Genomic DNA, 15,990 nt, shown 5'->3' with positions numbered 1-15,990 from the left:
CAATAAGATCAGTCTGCTCCTTCAGCACCCTCAGATGCCTCCCATCTGGTGCCATGGAGTTGCATGTGTCCAAGTAGCTTAAGAGATCCCTGACTCAGTCTGTCTGTACTGCATGTGAAGTTTCACTCCCACAGACTCTGCCACTAGACTCTGATCTGGGGCACCGAATAACAAAGGCAAAAAAGGCACCAAGTATCTTAGCCTTTTCCACACCCATTGTCACCAGGTCTGTGGCCCCACTGAGCAGTGGATCTGCGTTATTCTTAGCCTTTCGTTTGCCACTATCCTTGCAGGTGCCTTTCTTGTTGCTGCTCTTGTTTCTTTCAAATTTGAACTCCAGGGTTCCATGAGTATCTCCACACATGCTCAGGAGGTGTTTCTATATTCCTCCAAAGTAGCTCTGCTTCCACCTTCTGTGTATTTCACAGAAGTAGTGCAAGAGCCTCTCCATGATGCTGCTTTTGCTGCCTCACTTTGTCACACAGATCCTGGCCAGCAGCCTGCATTCCTCAGAGCGGGTCCTATGGTCTTAGAAGCCTGCCTTTGACACCAGCCATGCAGCCAGGTGTTGATAGACTGTGTGCGCTCCTGCCTGAATCTTGCCCTCCCACTGGAGCAGTTGAGGAGAGCGGTATCTGCGTCCCATGCCTGTCCCATACACTCTACCCCCCTGAGCTCTGCAGTCACTGCTCATGTGCTTAGGTTCACACCTGGCAGTGCCATGGATTCATACATGAATGAATCACCAAGGGGTGGTTGTCTAAGAGCTGAACTCAGGCAGACTCATCAGTCTTTCAACAGCATTCCAGGCAATATAACTGTTCTGGAAATGCACATCTGCAGGCTTTCCTTCCGTTGCCACAAGTCACTAATTTCCTGGATTTGTCCCTCACTCAGCCCCCATCCTGGAACTCTCCATCCACTCATCCTTTGAGTGCAATGCATAGCAGTCTCTTCTTCCTTGCATCGTGGGGCTCAGATTTGTGGCACTGCAAGGCCTCTGTGAAGACCTGTCTACTTACTGTTTGCCCTTGCTCATGGTGTACCAGTCTGCCCACTTTGTCCTGTAGCTCCTTCCACTGAAGAAGCAGCACCTCAGGCAGAGCACCCCTCCCATGGGTGAGGCCACCACCACCACTCCAGCACCACTAGCATTTCTTACAGTCCAAGCTCTGGATGGTGGAATCTTCTTCCAGAGGTCTGTCTGGGTCAAGGCTCTGGTATGCGAAGACAATTGCTTCAGCAGAGCTTCTGGGCCCCTCTGCCTCACTGCTGTGCTGCCTGAATTCTGCTGGTAAGCAGACAGCGGAAGTGTTGTCATACACTGTATTTTTACCACTGTTTTTAATTCATGAGATGGTAAACCGCCCAAGGGAGTGAGAGCCTTTGTCTAAAGGTACAGGGAAGGGCCTTATTGATGGAACCTGGTGTGTGTTGAACTTTGCATTGCTGTCTCTTGATCACTTCCCTGAACCCTCAAAGGATTCAAAGTGTTCACAAAGTGTCTCTGACATTTTACTGAACTCTCAAAGGAATTTTCTTGCATTAGAAGCAGATATAGTGCCAGCCTATGCATTTTAAAACACTTGATATAGTTGGTATTTTTATGGACAGAAAGTCTAGATAACAGTTCTCCTCCTGGTGTCTTGAGGACCCCTAAGCACTGTGCTCCTGTGTTTTACACTTTCTTTTATAACTTACTGTCTCACAAGCCTGAACTTCAAGAAGTCTGAGTTTATAAGAATTTAGTTTCCTTCTAAAACATGTTATTTTTAATTAGCATTTGCTTTCTTTAAGTACAGGCAGGGTGGTGGTATGACTCTTTACCAGATCATTTCTATGGTGTCCCAAATGAGAGCAAAATGAGGAACGTATTGTATGGAGAGTTTAAGTACAGTCATACCATGTCAGAGAGATTTTGTCTGTATACAGTATTCGTTTCTGCCAGTGGTTGATGGTGTATATCTAGGGAAGAGAACAGGAGAAATGGTAATGATACTTGCTCGCTGTATTCTCCTAGCAGGCAGTGACTTGAGGGTCACAGTCAGGGACTGCCTGAAGTAGGGGTGAGGAGTCGGTATTTAATAGCTAATGAATAGACTTGCAGCACTGGCAGCGTACTGTGGCAGGCAGTTCCCCTGCGTAACTACACATTGTGGGGAATACCTTTCTTTTGCTTTTTAACATCTTGCTGCTAAATTAATTTGATTTCTGCCAATACAAGAAGTAGGACTAACAGGCAACAGTTGTTCTCTATTTGCCATTTCCATGCAGGTTTTGATTTTCTAGACCTGCCACTTGATTTAGGTTACATCTTTTCCAGCCAGGAAGAATGCTACTCTCTTCACTTACATCTTATAATGAAGCTATTCCTTGTTGTCTTCATCGTGTCGCCCTTCTCACTTGTCCTTTCTAATCCTTCTATATCCTTTTTGAAATGACAAGACTGGATGTTCATACAGCACTCAAGATGAGAAAGCAGATACTGTGTAATGGTATAGTGGTGGTTTGGTTTCTGTTCTTCTCTTAGTTGTATGTAACAATTTTTCTTTCACTGCTGCTGATCACCAAGCTGATGGTTTTATAGAGCTTTATAGTGCAGCTCCAAGATCCAGAGTTCAGGCCCATCCTTGTGTCTATTTAAAAAAATCAAAACAGAAAAACCAACCAAAAAACCCAAACAAACAACCCTTAGGGTTTTTTCTCAACATACCTCACTTCGTGTTTCATTGCAGTAATTTCATCTGCTATTTTAGCATCAAGTTGTTAATTACAGATACTTTTGCAGTTCTTCATTTTATGTAGTCATCCCTGTATACCAAAACTATGTAGATGCAAACTGAGGTTATCCCCAACAAAACTCCTTCTTGGCATTTAATATGCACCTATGCAGGAAGCAGAGGGATATATACCCTTCTAGTCTTGTACAAGTGGAAGGCTACAGGCTCCTACATTGCTATACCATCCAAACCGATGCCACTTAAGTGTATAGGGATGCATGGAGGCATGAATGTCTCTGCTGCCAATAAGAGAAAAGCTGTATTTAGAAGAAGGATGTCATACTATTTTCCCTCAAGAAGGGGAGGAGGGGGGAAGGGCAAGAATCAAATTATGACAAGGAAATACTAAAGGAAGGGTAGTCTTAATGATACACGGGGTTTTTTTGGTGAGGTTTCTGCATAATCATGGCTTATGATTAAAGTTCTCCTCTCCAATAAATTCTTCAGTTTAGGCTGAAAACATGTAAGAGAAACTGTGTGTATGTCAATTTTAAAATTCTAGTGTGTTTTTGAAGAGTCTTATTTTCTGTTTATTCTGTAAGTTAAGAATATCTGCAATTCTGGGTTTAACTAGTAAGCTATTCCCACTGGGAAATACTTCGAGTACTTTTGTGTTGAAACACATCAGCACTGGTGAGGAACCTGTTTAAAAAAAAAAAAATTAAATTAAAAAAAAAAATTTATTTTAGTGTAAGTGAGCAAACCCAAAGCTATTCTTGATTCTGCCCTACCCAATTGTCAGTCATGGAAATAAGCAGTCCTTGTAACAAAATTTGCTTGTAATTTGAGTAGGATAAAAGAGAATTTCAAAGGTTGGCATTCTGAAATTTTAATGTATGCATGTTGGAAAATGTATAAAAGTTTGCTCTATAATCAAGCATTACACTATTAAAATCACTTTAAGCGTCAAAATTATTAGTTGATACCTTTAGCTTTGAATGCCTAGTAAGTGATCACAGTGGCTTGTGCGTACTTTCTTCACTTTGCTTACTGTTTAACTTTACCAAAAGGCATATTTATTTTTGGTTTGCTGAAAGCAAAGCATTTGTCTTTGTGACGAAGGTGTAATGTGCCATTGTACTTTATGTATAATACAGGCATTTGTAGACTAGCATTCCTAGTGATGGGCCCAGAAGGTCAGCATATACTATGTGGTGGGAACATGAGGAATATTAGCCATGGGCTTCATGCAGCACAGATTGATACCTTGCTTCCTGATGTGTTCCTGTTTTTCATTCATTTAGCTTGCTCTAATTTCCAGAGGATCCAGAGTTCCATTTAATTTCATTAGATGTGCCTACCCTGCTCTCCAGTGGCTCTGCAGAGCACTCTGTTTTGGTCACTCATTTTAACATTTCAGGTGATGAATGTTAACACAGTAAAAGACTGGAGTAATGCTGCTTTAATTGGCCCTGTTCCCTTAATCTCATTGGAGTGCATAGAGCATTCATTTTGATACATACAGCATTTCGTAATTAAATTGTTACCTTTAAAATGTAGTTAAAATTTCTGCTTTTAGCTGCTGTCCTTAAGTAACTTTTTGTGACTTGTTTCTTTTTCTTTTTTTTTTCCCCAGATATAGAACGTGGTCTTTCAAACTGGATTAAAGAAACCTGTTGATATTTTTATTTATACTTTTTTATTTTTGTATTTGACTTAAAGTGCCATGAAAAAATTTGCATATTGCAAGGTGGTCCTTGCCACCTCTTTGGTTTGGGTCCTTCTGGATATGTTTCTATTGCTGTACTTCAGTGAATGCAACAAATGTGATGAGAAAAAAGAACGAGGCCTGCCTGCTGGAGATGGTAAGTCTTCTGCCTGAGCAATCTTGAAATTATGCTCATTTGAAATTGCACTCCTTTTAAACTTTTTTTTTTCCCCCAACAATATAGCATTGCATCAGAATTTAGGTGTTGCAGAATGCTCAATGTTTCTTTGAATGATTAAGGAATAAGCACTTTGCCAGAGATGTATGTTGCAGACTTAAATACTTGCTTAAGATGTAGAATTTTAAGCGCTAATGTATATGAAAAATAATAAAACTACACAACAAGCAGTTCAGGAATGTAAGCTATGTTAATATTGTCTAAAGCATGTTCTAAGTTTCCACCAGTGAGGAAGCAAAGGCACTGTTAACTTCACTAGACTTGGTAAAACAAACCAAACCAACAACCAAGCTTACTTGTCCCCCTGCCACTGCAAAAAACCCAAAACACCTCCCCCACAGAAAAAAAAACAAACAAAACACCAAACCCAAAAACCCACCTAAGCCAAAATTTGGCCAGTGACTATAGCAATAAGGGACAGTGAATGTTGTAATGAAAATACATTTATGAAAATAACTAGAATGAACTTGGATGTGAAAAGTGACAAATATGAGGGGGGTGTGTCTATATATATACACACACATATGCATATGCTTATGTATGTAACTTTTTCTTTGAAGTGAGAGCTGTATTATTCAGTACTAAAGCTCTTCAGATAAGCTTTCAGTTTCGTTACTGCCATCTTGGTTTTTTGGGTACCAGTTAGATGAGCTGAGTGTGGTTTTTTGAAAGCCAGTACCATTCATGTTGCCAACTTTATTTTAGGGAGGTGGTCCTAGTTGATCACATGGGAGAAAGGGTTGGTGCAGGGAGAATTCTCATCCCTGCAATGTCTCAGCACAGGCATTTAGAACTGCAGGCAGCTGCTGCCTCAAGTTCATTTATGAAACATCTAATTTTGTAGCATGGTGTATCTCCCATCAGAAGGGCTGTGTCTGTATGTTTCACTGCTGCTAGAGGAAACTTATGTAGTGATGCTCAATGTTAAGTTGATCCCAGCTGTACTCAAGATTAAGTAGTGGTTTCCATCACAAAAAACTTTTTCACCTGTTGACATCTTGTATGGGCAACTTTGACCTCCCTGGGGAATTTTCTGAAATGTTTTAAGAACAATGTTGCTCTGTTACAGAATAACACTGGGGAGATGTTAGTTTTGTTTTGTTTCTCCCATGATGAAAACAGGCTGATAAATCTCCACAGAGAACAACAACGTATAGGAATGTAGAATTTCTGTACTTAGTACCTCTGAACTGTTGTTTTCCACAACTGCATACAAATATTTTAGAGAGGTTCTAGTTCACCTGAGTTTTGCAGAAAGGGATTAAACTTTCAGTTGCTTCCATTTCATCTTTTGAGTTTCTTTTTCAATAAGTGGAAAAGAAAGTCACAATAAAATGAATTAGGGTTATGTAGAAAGTAAGTATTTTATAGGAACTCAGTCTTCCTTCTCCCCCCTCCCCCCCCCCCCCCCCCCCCCCGAAATTGGGACATTTTCTTGAGGATAAGATGACTGATATTGTGGTGTTAAGGAATGGATCCACTTTTTGGATTCCCACAAAGTTTTTACATGATGCTAAGCAGACAACTTGCGCCAGGCTTCTTTAGAGCTGTCTTGCAAACAGGATATTTTTTGCTGTTGGCAAACAGCAATTGAAGTCAATATATATCAAACCAAGTTTGATATATCGATGATGTTGAAAGTTCAGATGACTATACACAAAGTCATTGGGGGATCCTTCAAGTGAGGGAAAATCGGCAGTTTTTAAAGATTAGTACTATGACTTTCCTTATGCAACATTAGTTTTACTTAGTTGAGAATAGTCTTCATTCTAACCTTTCCCTAACCTTTGCGTGTGTTAATCCCTGATATATTTTTAATATCTTACTGGCTTGTAAACAAACAAACCAACCAACCAAACTTTGTATATAGTTTTGTACATTTTTCTTGTGTTTTTTTTTTTTTAAACAGCTGATCTGTAGTAAAGTATGTGAAGTATGCACATACCTGTCATTTTGGGAGAATGTTGTCTGCTAGAAACCATGGTTGTAGTTGACACTGTGACACTTCCTTTTAACCTAGTTTGCATGCCTGATCTTAGTTAGATATTCTTACTTGTTCCAGTAGTTTACTGATGTGGAGTCTGTAGTGGATTTACTTCCACTCAGAATGCCTAGAATCTCCTCAGATAACATTGAAGCTATTTTTTCTGTGAAGCTTTTATCAAAACCTGCTTTTTCACTTCACTTCCCTCCCCTCTTCATTTCCATAATTGATTTCGTTTTCTTGATTCAACATAAATTATGTAAGTGTTCTGAAGTTAATAGTCTCTTTGTCCATGTCACTCTGGTATATAGCTTCTCTTTGCAATTCGTGGAGGAATTCCATGGCATTTAATGAACCTACTTGACATATGAGTGAGTTTTTCTGAAGAATTTGTAAGTTTATTTTAGGCTGTGCTTGCCTAGTTGGAAAAATTAGTCTTTAGATATTTCAGCAGGAGCAAAGGATTTTGAGGATAATTTTGGACAGTTCAGGCTTTCATGAAGTTAGAAGGATGTTTTCCTTAGGTTTTTAATACAGAAAATGGAGGGATTTTCTTTTTCAGAATGAGACTTAAAGCCATGCTCTAAATGGCCGTTGGGAAAAATCTTTCTCCTTGGTATTGATGGCATAAAATACAAGCATCTTAAATCATGAGCTTCAGCTTATGTGTCTAATATTGGATTGTATGTACACCACTGTTATATTTATTATACAAATTTGTTATACAATTTGCTCAAAATAAGGAAGAATAAAGGAATGTGAATGTGAATCTGTGGAAAAATCTGTGTACGTGATTGTGGGGAACTGTAAGATGAGTGGGATAAAGGTCTTTGTGTCCACTATCATAGAGATTGAGGGTTGGTGGTTGAAATGATGCAAGTGTGGAGATGAGGGGACAAGAGGTGAAGTGGGAAAGGGTCAGGCACTTACCAGACTGTAAGAGAGCTGGGGTAGAGATGTTTGGGAAAAGGGGGCCTGGCATGGTGTCTGGGTAGTATGGAACCGGGGAACTAAACTAATACCAGAGGAGGGATAGTTGGAATCCAGTGACTGTAACTGTGTGGGATGACTTGGCCATAGGCTCAAGCCTTTGCCCACCCCCTCCACCCAGCGGAAGAAGACAGTAGTGGCTTCAGGAGGTAGCCTGGGGAAGTGGGATCAGAACACATAGCAGTGTTGATTCCAGCATCCATCCGTGGGAGCAGGGAGGGAGCCTGCGCTTGTCCTGGCTGACACTGCTGCTCTTTCTTCTCCCCACCATGACCACTCCAGAGAGGGCGGAGTAGGTCTGGGGAAGCTCTCTCCCGTGCTCAGCTCTGAGGTTGTCTCGCCTATTCTGAACTACCCAGCTGACACCTCTTGCCCGAACTGTCACAGCTGTTCTTTCTCTTGGCATGTCTTCTGGGTGGTGGTTCCCTTTCTGTAATTGCTGATGGTTCATCAGTGAAATTCACAAAGAGTGATAGCTGATGATGGAAGGCTGTTGCTGTAAGTTTAAAGGTTTTTATGAGTTGAAAAGAAAGTCACTGAACCTTAGTATGCATCATCCATGTTACGTAGCAGGCTTTTTTCCAAACCTGAAATTTGTAGAATATCTAGTTCAGCACTATTGTTTCCAGATAGGGATTCAGCATTGCAATTTAGATTTCACAGCCTAGAATAGAACTTACTGATAAGTGTAAACAAGTTATAGCCCTAAAGAAAGGGTTCAAACTGTTCTCTAACAATACAAAAAGGGACCATTCCTGTAAACAAAAAATGCCCAGGTAGTACTGTGGCTTTACTAATAAAGATTTTTTTTGTGTGTAGCTCTGTCTTATTTCTGCAAGAATCCTGTATGTCAGCTCTGAGGTCTTGACTTAAATGAAGTTCAAATGAGTCCTTCCTTACCCCCAGTTACAGGCTTCTTAAAGGTATGACTGCAAAGGAACTTCCAGCTTTGGCACTTGATGCAGTTTCTGAATAAACTTCCAAACTCATCCCTTTTCCCTTTTTTTTTTTTTTTTTTTTCTCCTCAAGGGCCATTCCATTTGTGTAATGATTAGAAGCCCTGCAAAAAAAAAAAAAAAAATTTCAGACCTAGGATTGGTTTTGCAAGAGTCTTATGATCTCAGTTACTTGCTATTTACAATCTTTTCTTAGGGCAATGACAAATTTAAACTAGGACCAGTCATTTTTGTCAACTGCCAATTAAGGCCTCGTGTTCTGAATTTTGAGCTCTTTGGTAAAGATGGAATATCTAAGTTGTGACTTGGTTCTGAATATTCTCATCTGTATAAAAAATTCTTAAGAAGAAAAGTGAGCAGGTTCAAGATACAGAACACAGATTGAATTTTTGAAAATAGGAATTGTTCATCATAAATCAGTCTTGTTCTCTTAAGGCTGAGGTGTGTGTAAGAGGCAAAACTTCTCTGAACTTTTACCTGTCAAAACAGCTTTCTTGTAATTGTGGTGGTTCCTCCAAAGGTGACTGGACTTGTTGTTTTGGTCAGTTTACTGTTGTTGTGGCCCCTAAAGACATGTCAGGGAAGAATCCATCCTTCTTTCTGGCTTTAGATGGTCTTAGATTTTGAAGTATCTGGTTTTCATCAGGCATATTGCCTGGTAAAAAGGAATTTGTAGTACATAGTCCATAAAGAGTTCCTGACTTTTAATGAAGATCTGGAAGAGATCAAGCCCTCTTTGAAACTAATGGTTTACTAATACAAGTGAGAAATGTCTGGAAAAACATTACTAGATTTTCTGTTCGATCAGGTGGTGATTAAGTCATTCATTTAGCTCTGAAACTTATATCTGTAAATTAAATTATTGTTTATTAGAAGTATGTCATTAGTACATGTCTACAGTCCTTCAAAGGAAATATTTTTTTCATACTTAACTGACAAAAGAGCACTGCAGTTTGAATTTTTAGCAACATGTATTAGTCATTTTGGGAGAATGTTGGTTTGCATTGATATGAAAACTACACGCTTTTGTCAGAAAACAGATTACTGTAAATGCAGAAACCTGAGAGAAGATGGTTAACTCTTTTTGGAAAGTCATCTTGGTGCTTGCACACCAAGCTTGCATGTCTTTGCATTTAGTGAGTTCCGTAAAATATCTGTGGATCTAGTTAGCTGTTGCTGGATTTTTCTGCAGGAGAAAGGAGTAATTTATTTAGGTAAAATGTGTAATCAAGTAGTATATATTTGCTAATGAAATTTAAAAATTAACTTCCATGAATTTGTGGAATTTGTACACCTGGATCCAGCTCACTGATGTGCTAAACTATCATCTAACAGGAAGATCTGCAGATGTGGAAGATGAGTTTTCAGTTAATTTAGCTATTCAGTTTAACTGGTTTAGTCAAAGTTAAGAAACAACTGGGAGTATAAATGAAACAGGAAATTATTTTTTCTTCTAAATAGCAAATATGTTAGGATAAGACATTCACTCTTGAGAATGCTGAAAAACATGGTGAATAATAATTTTTTTAACCTATAGCTATATTCTGATAGCTTGCGTTTAATGATTTTAGGTATGTTGAACACTCATCATTTAATAATTTTCTGTCCAAGTGAACCTATATACTAATAGCTATACACTTAATAAAAATAGTTATGATAGCCTATGTAATAAAACCAAGCTGAATATATAAAATTAAGCCCAAATAATTGCCTTATTGTATAGCATAATTTTATGTTGATTACCCCCAAAAGGCTCAAATTCTAGTTTAAAAGGTTATGCAATCACAAATCACAAGTTTTGATGCGCGTTCAACCGTCCTTTCTTAGGAGGCAAAGATGCAAAGCAAACTGCTTGCTCATTGTAACTTATGGTTAAAACAAGTGCCTAAATCAGTTTGCTCACGATCTGCTTGGGCATACTGATTCTATCAATTTTTAGTGTTCAAGTAGCTGGCTGGCAGCTTCTAGTATTATATAGCTCAACTTGCAGACAAGGGGAGTTTGGTAAAAAGAAGGCATCTCTGTGGTGGGAGGATTTTCTCTGCTAAATGTTACTGCGTTAATGCAAGTACTGCAGTTGCTTCAGGTACTTGAAAATGAAAGTTTCTCAAGGAACACGTGTTTGTAACCAATTTAATGCTAAATGCAAACTAGCAAAATGTTTCACTTATTAGTCAGTATCTATTTTAAGTCTTAGTGTTTCAGCAAGGATGGAAGGCATGGGCTTTTTTTAAATTTTATTTTTATTCTTTACATGGCTATTTGCTCTTGGCATAAGCTTTAATTACACTGTGCTGTCCTAGATGCAAATTAAAGGTAATTTGAAGCTAGGCTTATTACTGAGGGCTTTGGTGCCTTTATTTTAAAACACTTCCTGTTCTTCTGTTAAGATCTTAAATTACTATTTTTTTTAATTAAAATTTGTACTGAATTTGTAAAGTAGTAATATATTTCAAATTCAGTATTTGAGCATTTAAAACATTTCAGTTCAGGAGAAGAGTAAATGTGTATTGGTAAAGAAAATGTAGCATAGCTTTTTTTAATGTTTTAGTTTTTCACTGCTTTTGTTTCAAAACCCAAATAATTCAAGAGTCTGGATTCCTTTTCTCCTCCCTCTCTCCCTCATCAGTTTGATCAGATATTTGATATTTAAGATTTCTTTGGTTTAAACATGTCAAGTGTTACTGTTTCTGTTTTGAGTACTAATGTTAAACTCCAAAATGTAATTATGTTGACTAAAAATAATGTAAAACCACGAGAAATTACTTCTAAGCTGTAAATGCCCATGTCATTCTGTCAAAATAAAAATGTGGAAATAAATGTGAAGTTACAATTTTACTGTGATTTAATCTTTACTAAAATCCCTGTAAAGGCAAATTCATCTCTTCCTGAAAAGCTTGTATGTGCAAGAACAATCTGGGATATAAATGTCCGTTGTTGCAGAATTTTAACAGTAAAGTCAATTAGGACATGATGATGGATAGATATAAACCCTTACTGTTTTTTCAAATGAATTGCGGTGTCTAAGAGTAGTGCTTAATGACTTCTTTTAAACTCCCAAATATGAAGATTTGTTTTGACTTCCAAAACCTGGTGGGTTTAGAACTCTGTTTTAAAGAGGAACACTCCTACAGTGTAAAATAAAGTATAAACAAACAAAAGCAAGCATAAAAGTAGTTACCAACATTTTATTTATTCTTAGTTCCAGAACCCATACAAAAACCACATGAAGGACCTGGAGAGATGGGGAAGCCTGTGGTCATTCCGAAAGAGGAGCAAGAAAAAATGAAAGAAATGTTTAAAATAAATCAATTTAATTTAATGGCAAGTGAAATGATTGCACTCAACAGATCTTTACCTGATGTCAGGTTAGAAGGGTAAGTGCTTTTATGTTGTATTAAAAATGTACTCTACTTAAATGAAGAATGTGCAAAGAGTGATCCAAAACAAGAGTTCAGTTCTGTAAGATATTACTGTTGAAGTGAAAAGTAGGAGGATGTCTTGTATATATAGTACTTACTTGTAAAATAAGATTGAACCACAGAAACCAGTTTTCTTCAGTGTTATTTAACTTTGAATCTGATTACAAGTATGAAGCCTGTTTGGGGAATAGAAATTAATTTGGTTGAAGGAAAACAAAGTTAACTTAAGACTTGGCATTTCAGGAAAAAATTACTTATTTGAAAAATTCATGCACTGCTTGTAATGAGGCAGACTAAAATTCTGCATTATATGAAATAGAAAAGATTTGATGATGAGAAAGAAATACTTTAAAAATTTCTTACCTAATGAAATGTGCAAAGCCTCATTTAGATTGCATTATAATGTTTTCTGATATCCATCTGGTTTGTTTCTGATCTTGCCTCTGAAATATTGATCCTTTCAGAGCTATTTGAGTCCTAAGTAATTAAAAAGAAAATGGTAGCCTTGTTTTAAATAAAACTAAGATTGCTTTACTCTCCTGGGGCTACTCTGACAGGGTAGCTGATGACTCCCCCCACCCCCAACCCCTCTGGTTTATGTAAAGGGACTCTCAAGTTAAATAAAGCTCATGAAACAAGATTTTCCCAATCAATTATCTGCATTCTCTTTTGCAAGAATCAGATGCTATAGAAACCCCATTTCTTTAGAAGCTCTGCTGTTGCTTCTGTATACACAAGGCCTAGCTGCTGGATTAATTTGTTTTCATTTCCTACCTCAGAAGGTAACATTAGAAGAATGAGATGAAGCTCTGACCACTTTTCATTTTTAATGAGTGGTAAAGAGCTAGGTACCTTCATTTATTGTATTGAATGTGATTCTATGCAGCACGTGAGTTCCTGGTAGTGCTGGTGTTCTTAATAATTGAACCATATATTTTTCAAAATATGATTTCATAAGTTTGAATTAATGTAACTTTTCAATTGATTTTCAGATATATTATTAGTCAGATTTTATGGTCACTACTTGCCTGTTTCTCAGTATAGTGGAAGAATGCAAATAGTGAACTTGCAGGATTTTCTTTCAAAACTGATAGATGTTGTTCGGGGTTATATCCTTTTCTCTCACGTTATTGCTCTGATTGTGGTTATAACTTGGCAGTGGGATCTCTTGGCATTCATACAGATTCATGTGTAGTGTCTGCCCCTTGTATCACACTCTCTATAGGATAAGACATTACCTCACTGTAAAGTGGTGACTTCCACTGGTTAAGAACTTGTAGTTAGCATTCTCAACTTGTTTTAGCTGCAAGGAAAATAATGAGTTTCATTGGAGACTTTTGTCAAAGCTGGGATGCTAATTTGGGGTGATTTCTGTGGTTTTTTTCTGGAAGAGCTGAATGGAAGGAATTAACTATCATTTCCCCAACGTTTTGTTACAACAGTTGGTTATTTGAAAGGTAAACATGAGTAGTTTTTCATTATGACCCTGGAAGTATGGAAGAAACTAAATAACATCATCTGTTTATCAGCATTCATGTTGGAATACTTGCATGTATATATTCTACCATTTTTATAGTGAAGGTACAAAGATAAGAAAATAAATTTGTGGATCTAAAAAGTCAACTTAATTGTAAGCTTTGTGAATTCTAGACTTTGAATTAACCAAACATGGAAAGAGACATTGTTATAAACTATTAAAAATTTATTACCTAAGCATCACTCAAGCTTTTGCAGACAAATGAAATTTACGATTTTAAAATCAAGTTGAGCTATAGGGATTTTTTTTGTCTTGCCCATTTTGGCTATGCTCTGCAGTTATTGTGTTTCATGCATTATAAATTTAGTAATGTTGTATTTGTTTCTCTCTTCTATTTGTATGGACACAAATACTGTCACTATACTACGTGTGTGCAAGTGGAATCTTAGAATAAAATTTTAGGTAAGGTCTCAGGGCAGAGTTGGATTTTCTGTTTTTGTAAATTGTTGCCAACAATTTTAACATTTGCCGTGTGCATTTTTAGTAGATTTTGAGAGAAAAATAGTCCCCCAAAAGCTCTTCCTCTTGTCATCTTTTCAGTATGTACTGTATAAGGTCATACTAATTAAGAAGTTGGGGAGTGTGTTAACATTTCCCCAGCAAATTTGAGAACAATACTGTGTTTACAATGGGAGGCTATCTTAATCTGTACACGTGGATTAATATTACTTTCTAAGAACACGGTAGCCACTTCCAGAGTTGTGAAAACTATAAATATGCTCTGGCGTTGTATGTATGGCTTACGAAAGCATTTATCTGATTAGTCAAAATACATGATAAGAAACACTTTCTGCTGCATTAGTAGAGTTGCTTCTGTTATAACTTGTTCTATCTATATCCCTGCTAATATGGAAATAGTTTGGGGAGAAGGAGAAGGGTAATTTCTAATCATTCCTTACCACATTTATGTGCTTACAGCACAGCTGCCAGTAGCACTTTCAATCAAGGTTTTGAAAAAGCGGGATATGTGCAAAGAGACACTTAGCTGTTCAACCATGTAATTATTTCCTTCACAGGTTTTGTGGGCTGCTTCCTTTAATGTGGTGTGGGGGGAAGATGTGACTATTTCAAGTCTTATAATTCTCTGGTATGTCAATTCTTCTGAAGTACAGAAGTCTGTAAGAGTTTTCCCTAACAGTTAATGATTCAAAAGCTGGTGGAATTAAGTGTGCCAGGACCAGTTTGCCAAATATATTTAATGGGGATTGCTGTCAGCTGGAGAGCAGCTTTTGAAGTAGTCTACGTTATCCTTCACACTAATTTCTGGTTCTGCCAAAACCCTCTGTCACCTGTGGGAAGGCAAGCATGTTTGCATACCTGCTTGGTCCTCGAGGCAGCGAATACCTTTGTGGGTTACATGTTCCGTCTTGCACGTCGGCCTCCGGGTGCTCATAGGTTAATCTGTACAGATGACCCATTTAGGGCAACATGTTTATGTTTTTGCCAAGAAATTTTGTTTCCTTACTAAAAGAACAAAAATGTGACCTGTTTTAATAACTTCTAGGCACTTCTGCAGCTCAGAGAACTCCTCAGTACGAGACATCTACAGCAGTTGAAATATGTGTTCTGCTGAGCTGTGCCCCAATTGTATTGACAAGTTTATATTTATTTTTATTATTTGGCACAAAATTCCTGAGAAACATAGATGCCTTTAAAATCATTGACACATGCCTGAATTGCTAGTCATTTTGTGTCTGCAAGCAGGAACATTATTCTACTTATTCTTCTTGTTGTCCCAATTAAATGATTTGCTTAACAGAAAAAACTAAACTAGAAGTAATTCTCTTAGCCTGGATACTTCCCTGAATCTGGACTGGGGCATGTTAGTATAACTAATATAACTGACAGTGCCACAACCTCTGGAGGCATGTTGCAAGGGTACAAGCAGCTAGGGATAGCAGGTTGGTTTTAAATTGTTAATAGAATAATTCTTGTAAGTGCATCTTATTCTGATCTGTGAATCAGTCATCAAAGTGGGAGTTGATTCACAGTTGCCAGGAAAATACGCAGCTGTGGGCTTGACATGACAGCAAAGAGTAAAAGATGGGTGATCAGAAGCATGTGTCTTGCCTTGGTTTTGCTGAAGATAAGGGAGGCAATGAATAAAATAGGTGTCAATGACTAAAAATAGGTGTTCAGCTGTGCCTATGTGTCTTAGACCGGTATTCAGGCTGGAAAGTGGTGTGGTTAAATGCATGAAATTTGTAGGGGTGGTATGACTTGGTTTAGCTCTCAATCTGAGGTGACTTGGAAGCTGCTTTGTAAAATGAAGAATGAGTACTGTGTTTTAAGGCTGAGCTTTCCAGGCTGTAGTCATTATTTAATAATTTGTGGGATATATAAAATATTTAAGGAGACATTTGGGTCCTGGTGTGAAAGTTTAAACTCAATTCTGACTTTTTTACACTAGAAAAGAGGATCTTAAAACACTCTTC

At 37.8% G+C, this 15,990-nt stretch overlaps 1 protein-coding gene across 2 annotated transcripts in view; it reads left to right on the top strand.

Annotated features, from left to right (window-relative positions):
* Positions 1–15,990, top strand: part of GALNT1 (polypeptide N-acetylgalactosaminyltransferase 1) — a 91,200-nt gene that overhangs the window by 39,743 nt on the left and 35,467 nt on the right. For both annotated transcript variants that reach the window (XM_075494141.1, XM_075494140.1), the window contains exons 3-4: positions 4,357–4,585; positions 11,799–11,973. In XM_075494141.1, the coding sequence (XP_075350256.1) occupies positions 4,447–4,585; positions 11,799–11,973 (314 nt within the window). In that variant the 5' untranslated portion in view covers positions 4,357–4,446. The remainder of the gene's footprint in view (positions 1–4,356; positions 4,586–11,798; positions 11,974–15,990) is intronic.

This window comes from Mycteria americana, chromosome 2, assembly GCF_035582795.1.
Source record: "Mycteria americana isolate JAX WOST 10 ecotype Jacksonville Zoo and Gardens chromosome 2, USCA_MyAme_1.0, whole genome shotgun sequence".
NCBI lineage: Eukaryota > Metazoa > Chordata > Aves > Ciconiiformes > Ciconiidae > Mycteria > Mycteria americana.
Note: the sequence above shows the minus strand (reverse complement) of the source record. Positions and strands in the feature narration are given on the sequence as shown.